Genomic DNA, 22464 nt, shown 5'->3' on the forward strand with positions numbered 1-22464 from the left:
CCTCTATCTTCTAGATGCCAGTAGTATCCCAGCTGTCCAATGATGGTACAACCAGAAATATCTCTAGACGTTGCCAATTGTCTCTAGTTGAGAACCACTGGATATAACCTCAGATATAAAGCCCTCAGATATAAAAGCCTATTCTCAAGCACTTTGCAGTAACTTTAACACAGTAATCTCTAGTTTCTTACTCCTATTTTCTTCCTTAATGAATAAATAAGTTTGGCCAAACAAATGGACAGCTTCATATTTCAGTTTTTTCATATATTCTCCTAAAGTTGGGATTTTTTTTAAAAAAAGATTTTATTTATTGGAGAGAGTGCCTGAGAGCAAGTTGGGGGAGGGGCAGAAGGAGAGTGAAAGGGAGAAGCAGACTCCCTGCTAAGCACAGAGCCCAATGCTGCAATGGATGCTGCAATGGACGCAGGATTCGATCCCATGGATGCTGAGATCATGACCTGGGCCAAAGTCAGATGCTTAATCAACTGAGCCACCCAGGTGCCCCTGAAGTTGGACTTTTTAGTCTGAGTCTGAGGAACAGGCAGTTACAGATGTACTACAGAAACAGATCTGTGTACAAAGTGGTAAGAGAGACATATAACCTTGAAAACAGCTTAAAAATTTCTGTAGATAACTCCATAAATAATCCACACAATGATTCGACAAGCATTTATTAAATACCTACTGTGTGCTCAGCACTGTACTAGGCACTAGGGGGTGCAAAGATACAAATGTAAAAGTCATTATTCCTGCCCTCAAGGAGCTTACAATTTAATTTTGAAAATAAATACAAATGTGAACTACAATACAGAGTGCTAGAAAATAATTACAAAGCAACATATTAGTAAGTGCATGGACCACAGTACAAACTCAAAGGATAAGTGCTGAGGCAGCACAGAACAAGGGAGGTCTCAGTGTGAAGTGAAGTCAGGGAGAGCTCACTCAGAAGATACAAAGAAGCTAGGCCTGAAGGGAGTGATGAACAAGAGCTGGGGCCAAAAAGTGACCTAAACAAAAGACACTGCTTGAGAAAGGCACAGAGGCAAGGGCTTTGTAAGACAACAGTGTGAACACAATGAGTCGAGATGAATAGTCAGAGCTGAGGCAGAGGCGGATTAAGCATGAAGGGCAAAATAATGGGAGAACTTGGAACACCAGTGCTCTGATAAGAATTATCTGCTGAGTGTTCTCGACTAAAAATGGATTCTGAGGAGGATCCCCTCAGAAGTATTACAGGATGGGGATCTTGAAAGCAAGGAAACTAGAAAGAAATTACAATTACCTGGGTGTCAGAGGATATGGATCAGTAGAAGGCTACAAGGGGATGGCAAAAATGTAAAAGACCCAGCCTCATGGAGAAAACTAAAAACTGGAATGTACAGTGGAGAGCAGAAAAAGACAAAGACAACTCTAAGGTGGGGATGAGAAATATGAAGGACAGGGCACCTCGCTGGCTCAGTCAGTAGAGCACAGGACTCGACCTGGGGGTCGGGAGTTTGAGCCCCACGGTGGGCGTGGAGCCCACTTAAAAAAAAAAAGTAGTATGAAGGGCAGTGAGTCTATTCAGGGTAAAGAAGCTAAGCAATAACACCTATTTAAAAGGAAAATGGGAGCTGGGGGACAAGCATGATGAGGTGTGTTTTCAAATACCAAGTTGTGTAGGTATCTGACCCACAGGGTGGGAAATATTAAGTTACTGAAATACAGGTAAATGTAAACAATCAAAAGACATAAATAGAAGTGAATACAGAAAAAATACTGGATAAAATCAAGACAAGAGGGTTATTTTCCATAGAGAGGAGGAAAAAGATCAATAAAGAAAAGCTAGAAACTGGGAGGGGAGTGACCAAAAAGGATCCCACAAGCCAAAGAAGAGAATTCCTGAGTTGCAGGGTAAACTCAACAGTGTGAAATATAGATCAAAAGGACAAAAACGTAAAAAAGGCATTGATATTTATCCAGAGGACACTTCAGTGGAATACTGAGTACAAAAGCCAGTAAGAAGTTTCAAGAGTGTAGTAATGAGAAAATGGGGTTGAGCGACGGATGATACATTTGAAAAACTATGAATGACAGAAGGAAAACATAATGGCAGTTGGAAATGGGCAGTGAAGTTGAAGGTTTTCCACATTTTATGCTGTAGGTAAATTTTACTGTCATCCCAACAGACCATATGCCTGGCCAGGCACGTCACACGGATATTTCATTTCCCTCCACAATTCTAGTTCTCTGGCGCAGTTTAGAGAGAAATGTACTCGAATCTGTACATTATTGCTTTATCCTCCGAGTTACTCTTTTAAACATGTTTTACTTGTATCATTTAGCTTTCTAGTACTACAAAGCATCAATAGTATCAACCAAAATAGCATTTTCAACCAATTTTCCAATATTTGCAATGGAACTGTACTATACTATACTGTACATTCCCTTCCCCAGTAGCTCTTATAGCCAGGGATACAGAATTTTCCAATGGCTGGCCAGGGTCAGGGTGTTCATTAGAGACATGGTTAGCACAGTGGTCAGCAGCCCAGGCTCAAGAATCTGACCCTGTAAGGCAGAGTCCCTGCTCTGTCACTTCCCAGCTCCATAACCTTGGTCAACTCACTCACCCCTCTAAGCCTATTTCCCCATCTATAAAATGCAGGATATACTATTTATAACCATGAGAATTGCTTAGCATAGGGCTTGGCACACAGTAAGTGCTTAATAAATGTCAGCTAGTACTCTTTAGAGTCTCAGGACCAAGAGTAAAGCTAACTGCTCTGCATGGGAATCATCTATCACATTCTAGTGCTGCCACCTTGCTCAGTGGTGGAAATCTTTGACACCTAAGACATGTCTTCTAGGACTAAGGCGGATGGCAGCAGAGTCACCAAAGAACCACTATTATCATGCTGGGCCTTAAAATGAGATCATGATGGGAGAAGAGAGTATTGCTGAACAGTTCATTTCAGATCAAGGGCATAGAACTAGAATCTGTAGGATATAAAGGAACTTAGCACACATCACTCAGTCAGGAGCTCAAGATAAGGTCATAAAGATGGATCAACAACACTCTAGTGCAAAGAGTGAGACGTGGAGACCAAGAACGGACTTCTACGTGTGCCTCCCAAAGAAACAAAAGCCTTTTCTACTTTCTTACACTCTGTGGCTATTTCTATATGTGGGCTGATCCAACCTTGATATTCTTGCAAGTCACGGTCTTTCTTCATTCATCCCAGCACCACACTCATCTTTCTGGGTATATTTTCTTTTCTCTGAATTTCTGCCAGATGCTTAATTATAGATTAAAGTAACGTGGCTACACATTACTGTGAGTAGAGAGATGGTAGCTGGTATACTTAGTCATTTCAGCATGTTGCTCTGAGAGCTTTCACCAGAAGAGAAGACAAGTGCTCCTCGGAACTACATGGGAGGACTGCGTGTATGAGTGCACACATTTTCCCTCTGATGATGTACCCATCCTGTATAGTATCTGTACACAGGCAGCACTGGCCTCAGGCAGAACTGGTATCTTACAGAGGGTAAGGCACAACTGAGGCAGAGAGCAAGGATCTAGAAACAACCAGATTTGTTTCTGGTTTCTTGAACTTTCAAGTACAAGGGAATGAGGAATGGAATTCCCTTCAAATGCAAGGGAATCTATAGGCCAAAAGAAACAAAATTGAGAGTAAGAAAACAAAGGATAATGGAAAGCACTGTTTTGAAAAAGTTAACCAAGGAAACCAGGATGACAAACGATAGGTGCGTATCAATGACTCAATGAAACAAGGGTAATAACCTCAATGTTGTTAGTGATCAGAGTGGGCCAGAGAAGGGATTTTACAGAAAAGGATTTTATGATCCAAGAGGCAGACCTTTATGATGAAAGATTTTATGACCTTTTGAAAAACATCAATACGTGTCAGTAAGTGTTGTTCCTCTTTAGAACGGTCAGTGTGAGGTCGTGTAGCTTTTCTTGGTGTATATCCTATTCTTCTGAATAGGATCAACGGAATCAATTCCAATTTTGAAAGCTGATTTTGGAAAAAAGGCAAAAGTAACTCCATTCCAAATGTGATGAACAAGTGGGTAATGGTCAAAAATGAGATGTTATTCAAGGGTACAAGTCTTCCAAATATTTGGAGGAGTGGTAGCACTACCAGAATAACCGGAAGTGCCGAATTTAAAGGACAAACCATGTTTGGATGCGTAGATTCTGGTGTGTTACTTAAACCAGCCTCATCACTTTATACAGTATCCCTTGGTTTGCTGAAAGCCTCCAAGAAAGATAGTGCCCGGCAATGATGAGTTCATACTGTGTCTCGCGGGGTTACAGATGGAGTACACCACAATTCAGAAGGATGCGGAGCTGTGAGGTTTAGTATCTGACAGATCACCACTGTGGACACAGAAAGCTAATGGCAAGAAACAGATGGAGAATGAAGGGTGAGGTACTAAGGCCATCTAACGAGGTGGGACCAGGGAAATGACAAGAGTGACAGACCACCTGGTCGGAAGTTTGTGCAGACTGGTAGGAACCTGAGAGGGCAGGACTGTAACGGGCCGGGAGGGTTGCGTGTACATTCTCTGTAAGGGTTTTTAGGTCTTCTTCAAGCACCTCTGTCTCCCCTTTCTCTCATGCGATGCTGTAACTGGGACAGCGTTACCACCGTTGTGTGTCACAATGTACAGTGGGAAGGTGAAAAGGAGCCAGAAGTCACCAAAAGGTACAACCACCCAAGCTCAAGAGCAGCCAGGCTGAGTCTCCACTCACCTCTTTCTCTGCTTCATTCCCACAACCATCACTTCCTTTGCTGACACAGGTACTGGGGCTGGGGGTGGTGAAGGATACGTATGGACGCTCAATGACTCAGTGGAGTCAGTGAAGGTGATATATGAAGAAAAATGCTGGAGTGCTGTTAAAAATATAGCATTCTGAGTTTGCATGGGAATATGGTTTTCCACTGACTATCAGGAACATTAGAATAAAACAAAACGCACACTTAAGCATAAATACGTTAAGCGTCTGTAAAAATTTCCCTAGAACTAGGTTCTTAGAAAGCTAAATACAAAGTAAGTCTCACACAGAGGCTGCTTGGAACTCTAAAGTAGCTTCTCAGATCAGATTTGGAGCACAAGTGCACCCTCAGGGGAATGAATGGAGCAGGGGATCACAGGAGATGGGAAGCAGCAGAGGAACTAGGAGGCGTAGCCTCTCTCACACCTACAGCTACTCACCCAAGACACACAATTAAGTGCCTCCATGACAAGCAACTTGCTCTAATGCTATCTTGTTTCTAAAGGATATATTAGGCCATCGGGAGCTCCAATCCACCAGACACATCCCCGGACAGTCAAGCTAAGCCACCTGCATCAAGGCACTGGCCCAAACTACTGAAGAGCTATTCTACCTGGGCCACCACTACCGATTCTGACCCTAGTGAGGCTGCAGCAATGACAAACTTTGTTTTTACTACACTGAAAGACCTCTCACCAGCATGTGGTTTCTCTAATGCTGAATAATGCCCAAACTGTGATTGTGGTTTTTTCCTAAACTCCTATGGATTCAGATTTTTCTCCACTGTGGATTCTCTGATGCCGAATGAGACTTGACCTCTGAATAAAGGCTTTCCCACACTCATTACATTGATAGGGCTTCTCCCCTGTGTGAATTCTCAGATGTTGTATGAGGCCAGTGTTCCCATTGAAAGCTTTCCCACATTCTTTACATTTATAGGGTCTCTCTCCAGTGTGGATTCTCTGATGTTCAATAAGGCCTGACTTCTGACTGAAGGCCCTCCCACACTCATTGCATTTGTAAGGCTTCTCCCCAGTGTGGCTTCTCTGATGGCCAATAAGATGTGAGCTCCGCCTGAAGGTTTTCCCACACTCATCACACTCATAGGGCTTCTCCCCAGTGTGGATTCTCTGATGTCCAATGAGGTGAGAGCTATGACTGAAAGCTTTCCCACACTCATTACATTCATAGGGTCTCTCCCCACTGTGGATTCTCTGGTGCAGAATAAGGCCCGCACTCTGACTGAAAGCCTTCCCACACTGATTGCACTGATACGGCTTCTCCCCAGTATGGATTCTCTGGTGCAGGATCAGGCCTGTGTTTTGACTGAAGGCTTTACCACACTCCTTACAGTGATAGCGTTTTACTTTGTTGTGGATATCCTGATGGGAAAGAAGGGCTGACCTGTAACTGAAGGCTTTACCACACACGTTACATTGATAGGGTTTCTCCCCAGTGTGGATTCTCCAGTGGCGAACAAGGCCTGAGCTCTGAGCAAAGCTCTTCCCACATTCGTCACATTTATGTCGTCTCTCCTGGGTGGGATTTCCCCGCTGCCTCTCTAATCTGCCCAGAAGATCTCGGGCTTCTCCATGCTCAAGACCCCCGATAACATCCCCGTTGCATTTGGCAGCTGTCTCTCCATGTGGTTGGATTCCAGTAGATATTACCTGTTTCGAGGATAATTCCCTGTTCTCATTCCTGGTCTCACCACCTGAAATTAAAATGTGAGAAACATCAAGCCAATGTCACTTTCTATTCTCTATGTTAAAAAGGAACTGAACATAAGGGAAATATACATGGAAAGCTAGCAGTAAACACAAAGCTTCCATCTGTTTCCAAATGTTGTCATACTATAAAGGGAGATGAAAGCAGGGTCAAGCAGAAGTACCACAGGCCAAATGGGGAAGAAGTGCCATGAACAAAGAGGGATGTTGGTAGGGCACTGAAGTAGGGAAGGGATCACCTGATGATACGCAGGGGAGTGGGAAGGAATATGGAACTGCTGAAGGACCTAATGGGACAAAAACGGAAAAAAGCTGCAGTCACTGAAAGGGCGGAGCACAACAGGTCTAACGGTGACATCTAGGTAGAGATTCCATGGGACTGGGAGCAGAAGAAATGACTCCAACTGCATACAGAACAGTACCCAAGGTAAGTCCTGGATTGGAGAACTGAAGTCCATTTTATAGCACTGTTTCTCTCTGTTAGTTCCTGAGTTTAAACTCAGCAGTGTCTTTCAGAAAGCCCACAGCTACCACCACATAACAAATAAACAAATCACCTTAACTGATAACAATAACCAGAGTTCTCCTTACCCAGGGAGAACATGTTTCTGTAATTCTCTGGCCTATTATCTTTACTGGGATCCTTCTGTGATGGATCAAGAAGCCACTCCTCTCGAATCAGGGATACAGCCATGTCTTCAATCTTCTCCAAAGTCTGAAACAGAACAAAATCCCCATGTGGGACTGGAACTGTTCCATAGCTCAAACCCAGAGTGTCAGAGATCCGCCAGGGTTGAAGAGGATCGAGAGGTGGGAACATACTGTGTAAAGGGGTCTAAAAAAGCTGGGAAGAGGGAAATGCACGAGATTTATTGGGGGGAAAATCAAGAATCATGCAAAAAGAATTTGGGGCAAATTCCTGGTCAGTACTGCTACAAAGAGTCCAGACATAAGGCAGATGCCACCCACGTTGCCACGCAGAGCTAGGGGGCTTCAGTGAGAAGCAGTACAACTCACCTGGAACCCTGCTGTGAGCAGTGCTGCTGTCATCTCCTGGTCTCCAGGACTTCCTTTCTGTGAAGGGGTAGGACTCTGAGAAGTAGAGATGGCTGAGAGAGGAGAAAGGAGCTGTGTGAGACCAGCCCTGTCCCACAGCTGCAGCAGCCAGCACTAACCCAATCCAAAGATGCTTGTATTTCTGAATATATGCATGTCAGAGAATTTGCACATAAAATGCTGAGGGACCCCCGGCTGGCTCAGTCGGTGGAGCACGCAGCTCTAGATCTCAGGGCCATGAGTTCAAACCCTACGTTGGGTACAGAGGTTGCTTCAATAAACTTTAAAAAAATCTTTAAAGAATAAAAACTATAAAATAAAATGCTAATATCTTGGGCTCTAGGTCTACACCTATGGCTGCCCCCAAGACATCTGCACTTCGATGTCCCACTCAGGCTGAAGTTACATGTGCAAGTACTGGTTTCCTAACAGGAATTCCTTTATAATTTCTCCTCTCCCACCAAAGCTACATTCTAACCAAAGCTACATTCTACCCTTGTGCTTCTATACGGTGTTTCCTTGGGTCCTGAGCTCTTGGCAAATGGAATATGAGAACAAATTTATCTCTATTAACTCTATTACCTTTCTGAAATGTCTCCCATGACTGCTGCTATCTGCTCCCTACAGATATCAGACGTTGAAATACCAAAATTAACAGACTACTGTGTCTTGGACAACACACCTCAGTACCTTAGACAAGAATCGTATTACTAACTGAAACTGTTTCTATGGTTCTTTAGAAATATTAAAAATCCATTTATATGGAACAAACTCCTATAAACCACATAAATGAAAAAAAATAAGAAATGCAGAACAAGTATGAGATGAGACTAGAACATCCTGAAGGCAAGAAGGTAAAAAGTTCTCAAAAACTGACGGGGAAATGTCAAAAGGACGGAGGAGCCAGACTGAAGGGAGCCTCCTCTGACCAAATCTGAGACAATTTAAGCATCAAAATAAAGATGGTAACAAAATAAGGATAGATATTTTATTTCTGGAATAAAATAAGACCTATGAGTCCATACTAACAAATTAATAAAATAAAATAAGATGGGGAGGAGGGAACACTCCCTGTTACAACAAATAAATGTAGAATTCATGGCACAGTTAGAAAATCATCATTTTGTAAGTCTTAGTAATCACTGATTCAGTCAAGAAGCATCAACGAATATTAAAACTAGTGTTTTAGCAACAAAAGCTTGATGAGGACCAGAATTTAAACACACTCAAGAGTATCTCCCCACAAATTACTTACTAATTATAAGGGGGGAAATAGTAACCTTACAGTGATTAACCTAGCAAGAATAACCTTTTTTTTTTTTTTTTAAGACTTTATTTATTTATTTGATAGAGAGAGAGAGACAGCCAGCCAGAAAGGGAACACAGCAGGGGGAGTGAGACAGGGAGAAGCAGCCTCCCAGCGGAGGAGCCCGAAGTGGGGCTCGATCCCAGGAGGCAGACGCTTAACGACTGAGCCACCCAGGCGCCCCTAACTTAGCAAGAATAAATTTAACCAAGTCATCAAAGATACCAACACCAGTAACAGCACAAAGTCCTGTGGTACGGCAGAGAAGGGGGTGTTCCTGCCACACATGCACAACTGGAGTTTACACATAAGGAAACATCACACAAACCCAAATTGCAGCCATTCTATAAAATAACCAACCCGTACTCATCAAAAATGTCAAGGTGATGAAAGGCAAAGAAGGCTGAGGAACTATTCCAAATTACAGGAGTCTGAAGAGACATGACAACTGACTGCAATCTTAGACTGGACTCTGAAAGAATTACTGGGACAACTAGCAAAACAGAAATATGAAGTGTGGACCAGATTACTACTGTATCAGCATTACATTTCCTAATTGTGATGCATTTATTGTGGCTATCCAAGAAAATGTTCTTGCGTGAGGAGTTACATACTGAAATAGTTACAAAGAAAGTGGCGTGATGATGCCAGCAAACCCTCATAAACGCCTATGTTGTGCCAACACTGGGATGACAGAAATGTATGAAGATACAAAAATCCCTGAATTCTTGGGGCGTCTGGGTGGCTCAGTCGTTAAGCGTCTGCCTTCAGCTCAGGTCATGATCCCAGGGTCCTGGGATTGAGCCCCACATCAGGCTCCCTCTCCCACTCCCCCCACTTGTGTTCCCTCTCTCGCTGTCTCCCTGTCAAATACATAAATAAAAAATCTTAAAAAAAAAAAATCCCTGAATTCTTTAATTTGTTCATGAATTTACCAATGGGACTGATAGTCTGTATTAGAAGCTGAGATAGGGGCGCCTGGGTGGCACAGCGGTTAAGCGTCTGCCTTCGGCTCAGGGCGTGATCCCGGCATTATGGGATCGAGCCCCACATCAGGCTCTTCCGCTATGAGCCTGCTTCTTCCTCTCCCACTCCCCCTCCTTCTGTTCCCTCTCTCGCTGGCTGTCCCTATCTCTGTCGAATAAATAAATAAAATCTTTAAAAAAAAAAAAAAAAAAAAGAAGCTGAGATAAACATTCAAAGCCAGATCTTAGGACTGAACTGTAAACAAAATTCTACTTCCTGGTCCTCTGGGACTCAACAGGCATTTTCTTTCTTTTCTACTCCTTCCTCCTCCTCCATGGAACCTGGCCCTCACCTCTCTCCTGCGGCCCTCGCGGCAGTGGAGATCTGGGCTGGGCTGCCACAGGTCGGAGCGCACTATTTGGAAGCTCTGGCGCAGACTCTGAATGTACCACCTCCTCCCAGAGTCCGTGTCCATGTGCACGGGCTGGGACCTGAAAACAAAGGGACAGCTGCATTACAAGAAATTCTTTCATGAAAGGAAGTGAACAATATTTTTTTTTTAAAGATTTTATTTATTTATTCGACAGAGACAGAGACAGCCAGCGAGAGAGGGAACACGAGCAGGGGGAGTGGGAGAGGAAGAAGCAGGCTCATAGCAGAGGAGCCTGATGTGGGGCTCGATCCCAGAACGCTGGGATCACGCCCTGAGCCGAAGGCAGACGCTTAACCGCTGTGCCACCCAGGCGCCCCGGAAGCGAACAATATTAAGAGGACCAAGAGCACATCTATAGGGATATGTGCTTGTTAAAAGGAAGAAGGAGAATTTCATCTACTTCCTAAGGGCAGTGAGAACACAAACATGTTGATTAGCACAGAAAGGCATCATTTCTGCTGATGCCCTTCATGCCATTTTGCACTCACAAGGCAAGGGAAGAACGAAAACAGAAACTTAAAGCAATGCTATTCGGTAGAAAAAACTTTTGGTAACACTGAGGAAACCTGAGGTCTGGTCTCAGACCTACCTTTAATTATAAGTGCCCAGAGTAATTCAAGTAACTTAAGCTCTCTATGTATCAGCTGCCCATCTGGGAAACAGGAATAATAATAGTTGCGAGGATGTTATGAGGATAAAAAATGTACACAGAGCCTTCACAAAAATCAAAAGAACTCTACAAATACAAGCCACGCTTCACGAGAGCTATGTTCACTCCTCCTACAACAGAAACGGACGCCCAGCATTTATCCTCCTGCTACGGAGCTAACGTCCCCCCAGCCCGTTTCCAGACCTCCCAGTCACAGCACGCACACCTCCTCCTACTTACTGGCCGTCCTAATATGTCAATCTGCCTTTCCAAATCCTCCAATAGGGTCACCACCTCCTCTCCGTTCTCTAGCTGATGTTCCTTCACCAGAGTCTGGAGCTCCTCAGGCAGGATGGTCAAGAACTGCTCTAGCACTAGCAACTCCAAGATCTGCTCCTTGGTGTTCAAATCCGGCCTTAGCCACTGATGGCAGAGTGCACGGAGCTGGATCAGAGCTTCTCGGGGTCCTAATGTCTCCTGGTAGCATAACTTCCTGAAGCGCAGGCGGAACAGCTCTTGGCCGGGAGGGTTATTTTCATGCAGACTAGATTCCTGGTCCCAGCCATGATCTTCCTCTACCTTGACGATTACTAGGTCTTCCTCAGGAGCTTGGTCAGGTGGGGATGGCGCTAACGACTTTCTTGATTCTGCTGCCATTTAGGGCTGGAAAAGCTCAGGAGGCTCGTTTCCACTACTCTTCTTAAGAGAAGAACGTTCCAAGGAGCTCTTCAGTAAGGGCAATTCTTGGGATAGAGAAACTGTCAAACAATATTAAAGCAAGTCAAAGGTCATAGTAAGTTACTAAGACATCTTAACAAGCTCCTTACCACAGCATGTACCTCATGGCCCAGTCATTTAAGTGATCCTCTCCACCATTCCAGAAGTAATTCCTTACCTCCTTAGCTTTCTGCCACGCCAAACACCCATCTGGGGAAATTCCTTTCCTTCTGCTTCCTCTCCATGGGGATGTGGAATACAGCAAACAAAGTCAGGAAACCATGCAGACTGGGTCTAACTGAAGTTCTGCATTAAACCTTAGCTGGCCCTCAGTGATGCTGATTTAACTGTTTCAGCATCTGCTACACCAGCTATACTGTTTCTACGCACTTCAGCTATCGACCTATCCCTCACACTCAACAGAGGAGACTAATTTCTATATAATCTAGCTCAAGGTATTGTCCAGAACTTTCCTAACACCACAGGCTCTTCTCCACCTAAGACATTATCCTACTGTGCTCTCCATCCTCCCTCCTCTCTCAAGGCTAACCACTTCTGTGGACCTTATCTCCCTCTACAACTCTTTGGAGCACTGGTCCTGCCTCTCCAAGGAACCTAAATGCCCTAACCACACCTGCAACCCAAAAGTCTAGTCCCACACACTAATGACCTTCCACAGTCTTTTATAAATAAAATCATACCGTAGGTAGTCTTTTGAGTATGGCATCTTTCACTTAGCATAATACATGTGAGGTCATCAATTCTGTTGCATGTATTAGTTTATTCCTTATGTGGATGTATGTTTTTTTTAATTATGTTAGTCACCATACAGTACATCATTAGTTCTTGATGTAGTGTTCCATGATTCACTGTTTCTGTGTAACACCCAGTGCTCCATGCAATATGTGCCCTCCGTGATACCCATCACCGTGCTAGCCCATCCCCCTACCCCCCTCCCCTCTAAAACCCTTAGGTTGTTTCTCTGGAGTCCATAGTCTCTCATGGTTGTCTCCCCCTCTGATTTCCCCCCTTCATTTTTCCCTTCCTTCTCCCAATGTCCTCCCTGCTATTCCTTATGTTCCACGAATAAGTGAAACCATATGATAATTATCTTTCTCTGCTTTACTTATGTCACTTAGCATTATCTCCTCCAGTTCCATGCATGTTGATGCAAATGTTGGGTACTCGTCCTTTCTGATGGCTGAGTGATATTTATATGGATGTATGTTTATCCATTCTCAGTTGAGATATATCTCAAGTCGTTTTCAGTTTTTGAGGGTTACAAGCAAAGCCACTATGAACATACGCATACGAGTTCTTGTGTGAACATGTTTTCATTTTACCTGGATAATCTAAAAGTAAAATTGCTGGGCCATATGGTAGCTATATGTATAACTTTATAAGAAACTACAAAACTGTTTTCTAAAGTGGCTGTAACACTTTGCATTCCACTAGCAATATGTGAGAACTGCTGTTGCTCCATTTCCTGACAAGCATTTGATACTGTTTTATTTTTAATTTTAGATATCTGAGTGTGTAATGCTATCTCACTATGGGTTTTTTTAATTATTTATTTGCTTTCATTTAAAAATGAAACCACTCTCTGGTATCTCACTATGGTTTTAATTTGCATTTTCCTTCTGACCAGTAATGTTGAGCATCCTTTCACATGCTTATTTGCCATCTGTAGATCTTCTCTGGTGAAGTATCTGCTCAAAACTTTTGCCTGTTTTCAAAATTAAGCTTTATTTTGAGTTTTGAGGATTCCTTACGTCTTCTGGAGACAAGGCCTTTATAAGATATATGATTTGCAAATCTTTTCTCCTCTTCATACTTTTTTTTTTTTGAAGATTTTATTTATTTATTCGACAGAGATATAGACAGCCAGCGAGAGAGGGAACACAAGCAGGGGGAGGGGGAGAGGAAGAAGCAGGCTCATAGCGGAAGCCTGATGTGGGGCTCGATCCCATAACACCGGGATCACGCCCTGAGCCGAAGGCAGACGCTCAACCACTGTGCCACCCAGGCGCCCCTCCTCTTCATACTTTTAACAGTGCCTTTCAAAGAACAGAAATTTGAAACTTTTTTGAAGTTGAATTTGTCAATTTTTCTCTTTTAGGGATTGTGCTTTTGGTGTCATATCTAAGAAAACTTTGCTTAATCCATGGTCACCCCAAATTTTGAGTTAATTTTTGCACAGAGTTTGGGACAGGGGTTCATTTTTTTGCACACAGATACCAAATTGTTCCAGCACCATTTGCAGAAAAGATTACTTTTTTTTTTTAAGATTTTATTTATTTATTTGACAGAGAGAGACAGAGAGAGAGGGAACACAAGCAAGAGGAGTGGGAGAGGGAGAAGCAGGCTTCCCGCCAAGCAGGGAGCCAACGCAGGGCTTGAAACCAGGACCTCATGACCTGAGCCAAAGGCAGACGCTTAATGGCTGAGCCACCCAGGCACCCCAGAAAAGATTACTCTTTACCCCTTGAATTATCTTTGCCCATCTCTGTCAAAAATCAATTGACCACATATGTGTCAGTCTATTTCTGGAATCTCTATTCCATTGACCTGTACCTTTATCCTTTCACCAAACAAAACTGCCTTGATTATTGTGGCTTTCAAAATCTTGAAATCAAGTACTAAGAGTCCTGCAACTTTACTATATATTTTCAAAATTTTGACTATTTTTAATTTTAATTTTATTATTATTATTTTTTTAAGATTTTATTTATTCATCTGACAGAGAGAGACAGCCAGTGAGAGAGGGAACACAAGCAGGGGGAGTGGGAGAGGAAGAAGCAGGCTCCCAGCGGAAGAGCCTGACATGGGGCTCGATCCCAGATCTCCGGGATCACACCCTGAGCCGAAGGCAGATGCTTAACGACTGAGCCACCCAGGTGCCTCTTTTTTGATTTTTCTAAGTCCACTGACTTTTGATATAGACTCCTACAAAAAGAAACCCTGGAACAGGATTTGTGCTGAATCTACAGCTCACTGACATTTTTAATTTCCATTCTATAAACACAGTCTATCTCTCATTTAAGTCTTCTCTGATTGCTTTCATTAGTGCCCAAACTACCTATTCTTAAAGGACAAAATAACATGTTTTCTCCTTTAAAATCCTTTCTTGGGGTGCCTGGCTGGCTCACTCAGAAGAGCACATGACACTTGAAGTCAAGGTCATGAGTTCAAGCACCACGTTGGGCATAGAGCTTACTTAAAAAAAAAAATAAAGTAAAATCCTTTCCTGATGACTCCAATTGGAAGTGACTGTCCTTTTACTCTATACCTCTGTTGCATAAATGTTTATCACTTTATTTGTGATATTAAGTGATTTTTATTTTAGAAATATAATGCTATTACAAAATTAGAAAATGTATTCTCTCATTCACCATATTCACAGAACAAAAGATTTATAACTTTTTAAGGTGTTTATTACTTTAATGTTACTTTTCCCGTAGTTATGTATTATTAGTTGCAAAGAAGTTCTGACTTCCTAACTTAATTGTACGTTCCCCATGAGTATGGATCTGTATCTTTTAGGGTTGAACTGTGTCCTCCCAAAAGATAGGTTGAGGTCCTAACCTCTGATACCTTTGAATGTGACCTTATTCAGAAGTAGGGTCCTTGCAGATGTAATCAAGTTAAGACAAGGTTACAATGGAATAGAGTAGGCCTTTCTACAGTATGACTGGTGTACTTTTAAGAAGAGAAGAGACACATGGGGTGCCTGCGTGGCACAGTGGTTAAGTGTCTGCCTTCGGCTCAGGGCGTGATCCCGGCGTTATGGGATCGAGCCCCACATCAGGCTCCTCTGCTATGAGCCTGCTTCTTCATCTCCCACTCCCCCTGCTTGTGTTCCCTCTCTCGCTGGCTGTCTCTCTCTCTGTCAAATAAATAAATAAAATCATTAAAAAAAAAAAAAGAAGAGATACAGAGACTAAGACATACAAAGAGAGGGCCATGTGAAGACACAGACACAGAAGAGAGCTATGTGACTATAGAGGCAGAGATCAGGAGTTATGCAGCCACAAGCCAAGGAAGGTCAGTAACAACCAGAAGCTAGCGGAGCTAGTCCTGTCAACAACTTGACTTTGGACTTTTGGCTTCCATAACTATGAGAAAATTGATTTCTGCTGTGTTAAGCCACCCAGCTTGTGATACTTTGTTATAGTATGTTACCCTATGAAATTAATACTCTGCTAGAGAAACTGTTTTAATATGTAACACAACTCATCACTTTAAAATCTTTCGGGGGGATCCCAACTCTTCAGCACGATATGCAACGCCCTTTGTGGTATGTAAACCTGCCTACCTTTACCTGCTATAAGCTCACCTTCATATAGCTCTTCTTAAACATGGCTTTCTTAAACCTCCATTCTGCTACAGAGCTCTTTACTCTAGCTCAGTGGTTCTCAACCGGGGGCAATTTTGCTCCTTTCTCCCAGGGATATTTAGCAATGTGTGAAAACATTTTTGGTTGTTAGAACTGAAGGGAAGGGATGCTACTAGTACCTAGTGGGTAGAAGGCAGAGATGCTATTGAACATCTTATAATGCAACATAGATCTGCCCAACAAAGGATGATCTGGCTCCTTGTCAATGCCAAGGTTGATAAATCCTGGTCTAGTTGAGACCATTCACTCTACCTTAAGTCTGGCTTACCTTTTTCATGAGGTCTTCTTTATCACCCCCACTCTGTACTCCACTGCCCCAAGCAGATTAAGGTGCTCATTCCTACCAAGTCATTTTTTTTAAAAAAGATTTTATTTATTTGTCAAAGAGAGAGAGAGAGAGTGTGCACAAACAGGGGGAGTGGCAGGCAGAGGGAGAAGTAGGTAGGCTGCCTGCTGAGCAAGGAGCCCGATGTAGGACTTGATTCCAGGACCCTGATATCATGACCTGAGCCAAAGGCAGACACCGAAACCAACTGAGCCACCAAGGCATCCCTACCAAGATAATTTTTACATGGTCCAAATACAGGATAAAGAAAGAGGAGAGACAGGCCCTTAGAAGGAAAACCAGATCACATATAGAAACTTCCTGACGTGAGTCTTCAAAGCAGTGCCTCTTTCAGGAGTGCCTTTTTCCTGGAGGTGGGGGGGGAAGGGTGGGGTAGGGTTTCTGCAATCAAATGAAAACACAGAATTTCTCCCTAGAAAAAAGTCCATAGGTGCAAAAGTTTACAATCAATTTCAGCAGAGTTCACAGACCTGACACCCATCCAAGAACTCCAGGAATATTACAAACCCTTACTTAGAGGGGTGTCTGGCTGGCTCAGTGGGAAGAGCATGAGACTTCTGATCTCGGGATTGTTAGTTTGAGCCCCATGTTGGGTGTAGAGATTATTAAAAAAATAAATAGAAACTTAAACAACAAAAACAAACCCTTACTTAGAGTGTGGAGAGAAAAGGAAGAAAATTTGAAAATTATATTTAAAATTAGACCAGGTTGGGAGGTGCCTGGGGGGCTCAGTTGGTTTAGTGTCTGCCCTTGGCTCAGGTCATGATCCCACAGTCCTGGGATCAACCCCCACAATGGGCTCTCTGCTCTGCAGGGAGCCTGCTTCTCCCTCGCCTTCTGCCTGCTGCTCCCCCTGCTTGTATTCTCTCCCTCTGTCAAATAAATAAATAAATAAATAAATAAATAAATAAATAAAATTACACAAGGCTGGGAACAATAGTTTTGGGAGTTAACTACAGATAAGAAGAACAAAGGAGTAAGAGATAGGGTTAAATACGGTGTTTAACATCAAAGACTTTAATTCATGGATGAAGATTTTATAGAGAAATGGCCAAACTCCTGGACTAGTGAGAGTTGAGGGAAGAGTCAATCTGGGCAAAAGGTTGAGATTTTGTGGAGAGTCTGAGACAAGGGGTAATCAATTTTGTTTTGAACAGCCAGGATTAATATACATGGTTTTAATTTGTTAATTAATTTTTTAAGTCAATTAAAATTTAATAAAATTTTTGAAGTTTTTAAAGTAGCTACTTATGGTTTAAAAACTTAGAAGGTCATTACCATGGGACATTAACTCTAAGCTCTAACTGTTTAGAATGTGATACTGCATAGTCATAGTTTCACCATGTTGTATTACGAATTTCCTTAAAGCCAAGGTTCATCTTTATTGAACAACTGGCCATCTTCCATCTTATAATCAATCCTTATCAACACTAGCTACAAAATACTTCAATGTTAAGCGTGCACCATTCAAGAACTTTACATTGCTTAAGATATTAAATAATTAACATCATATTAAATGATACTAAATACTAAATTGGTTTCAACAGCGAAACCAATAGAAGTCATCTAATTACCAGGTTTGTTCATAATTTATACCAAATCAGCCAACAAGTCTTGTCCATTCCCCACTCTGTTTATTCTTTTTAGTAGCTCATTTTCCATTTTTTAGTCTCTTCCCTCTCCAATCAAGTTTTTGACAATTACAACCTATAACTAATCATGTACAAAGATATGGACTACAAGATTAGTCTATTATTTACCTTCCCCTCAGTTTCACATATATACATCTGCATTAAATTGGTTAAGTACTTTATGGGTAAGGACTGCTTCTTACTCCCTCTTTTAAGAACACCTGGTCAAGGGGCGCCTGCATGGCCCAGTTGGTTGGGCATCTGCCTTCGGCTCAGGTCATGATCCCAAGCTGCTGGGATCGAGCTCCGCATGGGGCTCCCTGCCCAGCAGGAAGCTGCTTCTCCTTCGCCCTCTGCCCCGACCCGCCCCCCTCCTGTTTGCTCTCATTCTCTCTCAAATAAATAAATAAATAAAATCTTTAAAAAAAAAGAAAAAAAAACCCACCTGATCAAGGGGCACCTGGGTGGCTCAGTAAGTTAAGTATGGGACTCTTGGTTTTGGCTCAGGTCTTGATCTCAGGGTGGTGAGATCGAGCCCGGGGAGGGCTCAGTACTCAGACTGGATGGAGTCGGCTTGAGATTCTCTCTCTGCCCCTCCTCCCTGAGTGCTCGTGCGCACGCGCTCTCTCTCCCTCTGAAGTAAATAAATAGGGGCGCCTGGGTGGCCCAGTCAGTTAAGCGTCCGCCTTCAGCTCAGGTCATGATCCTGGGATCAAGCCCCACATCCATGGGGCTCCCTTCTGCTTCCCTCTCTCCCTCTGCCCCTCCCCCCCACTTGTATGCACTTGCACACACACTCTCTCAAATAAATAAAATCTTTATAAATCAATAAATCTCTTTAAAAATGATTTTTATTTAATTATTATTTTTTAAACATTATTTTGTCAGCATTTTGGGGGGCAAGATTTAGTTATGTCAGAGAGAGAGAAAGGAGGGAGTGAGGGCAGAGGGAGAGAATCTTAAGCAGACTCCCTGCTGAGCTTGATCATGGGGTTCCATCTCAGGACCCTGAGATCATGACGTGAGCCCAAATCAAGAGTCCGAGGCTTGGGACACCTGGGAGTCTCAGTCTGTTAAGCGTCTGCCTTCGGCTCAGGTCATGACCCCAGGGTTCTGGGATCCAGTTCCCATTGGGCTCCCTGCTCCAATAAATAAATAAAATCTTAAAAAAAAAAAAAAGGAGTCTGAGGCTTAATCCATTGAGCCATCCAGGGACCCCACAACTCAGATTTTAAAGCATTATTTTTTTAAGAGGTGAGAAGGAATGTCTTCTTCCTTCAGACTAAGTCTACTTTGGGATGTTTGGGAACCGAAAATAAAACAAAACAAGATATTTTTAGGCTTTAAAGATCAAGAAAAAATAAGTGAAGCAAAAACTATCCTTTACAGTTATCTCAAACTGCCAAAGCTGGTTTTAATATCAACCACATCTCACATTCAACCACAGCATGAATTCAAAATGCTTATGCATTTGTTAAAACAATGATTACTGCATAAATATACTTAAGAGAACTAACCAAACAACAAAAGTCTGGATTGTTTTCGGAGGTGGTAGTGGCAGTCTTTCTGTTGCCTGACAGAACGACTCGTGAGTGACCTGCGTTTTGGAAGTGGGTCTCCTCCAGAAACGTTCCCGGGGCATCTACTTTAGTGACCCTTAATAAACGGGGTAGTGTTTCGAGTAAGGCTGAATTCCATATTACCCCAAAGTTGTGAAAAATGGGTCTTTTATACAATTATCCAGTCAACACACCACCATTTTCTGAATACACCATAAAGAGCAGAGTAACAACAAAAATAGGTTTCCAAGGATAACTATGGCTTTCAAAAGCAAAATATTGCTGCTAAAAAGAAAAGAAAAGAAAACCGTATTGTGAAGGAAATGCAAAATTGCTAAGTAAAACCAATTCAGACGGTGGAAACGGCTGGATAAAAGATACCGTGGGGGCTGCTTCCCATTTTAAGACAAATTAACATCACAGGAAGAGGAGCGGGATGAAGAAAGCGAACCCCCAGAAGAGGGTCCCTGGCACAGAGTCTGGGCCGCGGCCTAGGCCTGCGCCCGCGGGGGACCAGCCCCCGACTCCCCTGAAGCCCGGGGCGCCCCCCGCGTCTGGGCCCCTCTCCAGACCCTCAGGCTCGTCCCCAGCGGCGGCCTAGTCTGGCCACAAAGCGCTCCCCTCCTCCGGCCGAAGCCCGAACCGTTACTCACCGCGAGCTCCAGGGGCGGCCGGGGGTGGGGAAGGCGGGCTGCACAACACGGACGGACCCGGAGGAAGGGCGGGGAGAACACCGCGAGAAAGCCGCAGCGGGACCAGAGCCCGGCAGCCCCTAACTTCCAGACCCGCGGAGGCACAACATCGACCAAGGCACATCTTGTCTCGAGGCACTTCCGGAAGCCCTCTAGGAACCCTGGAGGTCTGGACGCTCTATGGTCGGCCGGCGGAGGGCTCCGGCTCGCCAGCGCCTGCGCGCCGCTCGGTCCGGGAACGGGAGTGGGGAGGCGGGTGCGGGCTCGCGTCCTACAAGCTCTTGGAGAGCCCACACCTTGCCGTCGTCCAGGCGTCTTGCACAGACTACCAGTTGCTTGAGGAATTCCTGCCAGCCACAGTTGATAGTCTTTGGAATCCCCTTTGGCACCCGGTAATAGAACATCTTACGCAGTCGTGTTCAAAAAATCATGGTGATTGAGCATAAATTCCCAACGAATCTTTCCATGTGTTCAGCCGTTTCCTATCTTACTGAATTGCAATCTCTTACAAAACCTGCTTTGCCGCTGAGCTTTTTAAATGCTCAATTTCGGAGGGACGCTTCACTAGTAGTAGACCCTAGTTTTAACACCACAAAGTGAGGGAAAGGGATCTATGTTCTCATCTGCACTCATTCTTCGTTGACTGAAAGAAAGCCAATCAGTAGGTTACAGAGGACTAATGGACAAGGAGCCGGTGTTTCAGACTGCTCGGATGAACCCCCAGGCTTGTTAGCTTTGTCTGCAAAAACGGGAGGAGTATGCCTGCTCGCCAGCCGCTCTCCAAATCCTTGACTCGCAAGATACAATCTGTTTGGCTGTAAAAATGAAGATTTACTGATTTCCACAAAGACGTAAATCTTAATTTACATGTCATCCGCTTGCATGATGTTTCTATCATATTTGGTTGTTCAAAACTAGTGCCTGCAGGCCTGAGCTCCACTGGTTTTCCGGTTCTTCCTGTTTGGTGATCTCCTGGAGGTCACTCGGGATGATCACAGAAGGCCGACATTAGTCACCTACTGCAGTGTTCGTGCACACTTTATACAGCCGTTATTTTAAAGTTTTAACTTCTCAGACTAAATAGGATTTGGGGGGTGCGGGTTGAGGTGAATGTCTTATTTGTGTTGTTCTGTCCCCCTTCCCTGTTCTCACTGCTTTAGCACCTTTCCTAACTACCCACTATTCTGAGCTCTAAGGTGCCCCTCCAATCTTCTCCTTAATCTCTCCTCTTTATCTGTTCCTGCTGATAGCGGATGTGGAGAACAAGGGAAAAGAAAAAATAAAACTTCTTTACAGCTTACAGCCCATTGACAAGTACTTGAGGCAGGCAGAGTGACCTTCCTCTAGGAGCTCAGCAGCCACAATGTTAATACTTTGCTAGAAGCAAAAGGCAACCTTAGCTTGACTTTAGCCTGACCTCCGGGATCCTGTAAAAAATCGCTTTGGAAACTTCTTTCTCTCTACCCCACAAGATATATGTTAGCAATCATCCTCCAAGCATATGGCCCTCTGATACACATCTGAAGGGTCTCATGACTAAGGATTTACTAGACAGTAATATATGACCTTTTCTAACAATAGCTAGCCCCTCCAGGTCCTGGAAACCTTGCAGCACTAAACGCCAAGAAGTTACAGTGTTTCTAGACTCCTTCAAAACGCTTATTTTTGCTCCTTGTTTTATAGCTCTTCCCTCCCAGATGGGATGGTAACTGGGGTAGCTGGCAACAGACTAGAAATCTGCCCTCAGTTTCTTTTTTTACATTAAATATATATATATATATATATATATATTTAATATACATATATATGTTTTTTAAATCAAAGTTGTACACATAGGTAGTTTAGAAGTAAAATAGTGTCATGACCTAAGGAAGGATTTCTTAAAAGGCACTAAGGATAACAGATAAAATTGCTAAATTTGATTTCATCAAAATTTAAATCTTCTCAACAAACACCTTTAAGAAAGTGAAAAGAGAAGCTACAGACAGAAAAATATTTGGAATACATATTTCTGATAAGTGGTATGCAGAATATGTAAAGAACACACACAACTCAATTGTAAGACAAACATAAGTAGGCAAAAGATTGAGCACACACTTTACAAAAGAAGATATCTGAATGGCCAATAAGCACATGAAAAGGTACTCAACATCATATAGGAAAATATAACATTGAAATCACAATAAAACATTAAAACAACTATGTA

At 43.2% G+C, this 22464-nt stretch overlaps 1 protein-coding gene across 1 annotated transcript; it reads right to left on the minus strand.

The window, feature by feature from the left end:
- Nucleotides 1-655: 655 nt before the first annotated feature.
- Nucleotides 656-20420, minus strand: ZKSCAN8 (zinc finger with KRAB and SCAN domains 8). Its single transcript, XM_034660074.1, has 6 exons — nt 20220-20420; nt 11158-11675; nt 10188-10326; nt 7525-7616; nt 7099-7222; nt 656-6494 (listed from the first exon to the last, which is right to left on the minus strand). Exons 2-6 carry the CDS (start codon nt 11572-11574, stop codon nt 5533-5535), a joined length of 1734 nt encoding a protein of 577 aa, XP_034515965.1. The 5' UTR covers nt 11575-11675; nt 20220-20420; the 3' UTR covers nt 656-5532.
- Between the last annotated feature and the right edge of the window lie 2044 nt (nt 20421-22464).

This window comes from Ailuropoda melanoleuca, chromosome 5, assembly GCF_002007445.2.
Source record: "Ailuropoda melanoleuca isolate Jingjing chromosome 5, ASM200744v2, whole genome shotgun sequence".
NCBI classification, from domain to species: domain Eukaryota; kingdom Metazoa; phylum Chordata; class Mammalia; order Carnivora; family Ursidae; genus Ailuropoda; species Ailuropoda melanoleuca.

Bases quoted from the DNA above. Each gene is read 5' to 3' on its own strand.
- ZKSCAN8 (XM_034660074.1), bottom strand. From the start codon at position 11,574: ATGGCAGCAGAATCAAGAAAGTCGTTAGCGCCATCCCCACCTGACCAA. The intron at 7,617-10,187 runs GTGAGGGCCAGG...CTCCTCTCTCAG, and splicing joins GCGAGGGCCGCAGGAGAGAG to CCATCTCTACTTCTCAGAGT. The intron at 7,223-7,524 runs GTGAGTTGTACT...GTTCTGTTTCAG, and splicing joins TGCTCACAGCAGGGTTCCAG to ACTTTGGAGAAGATTGAAGA.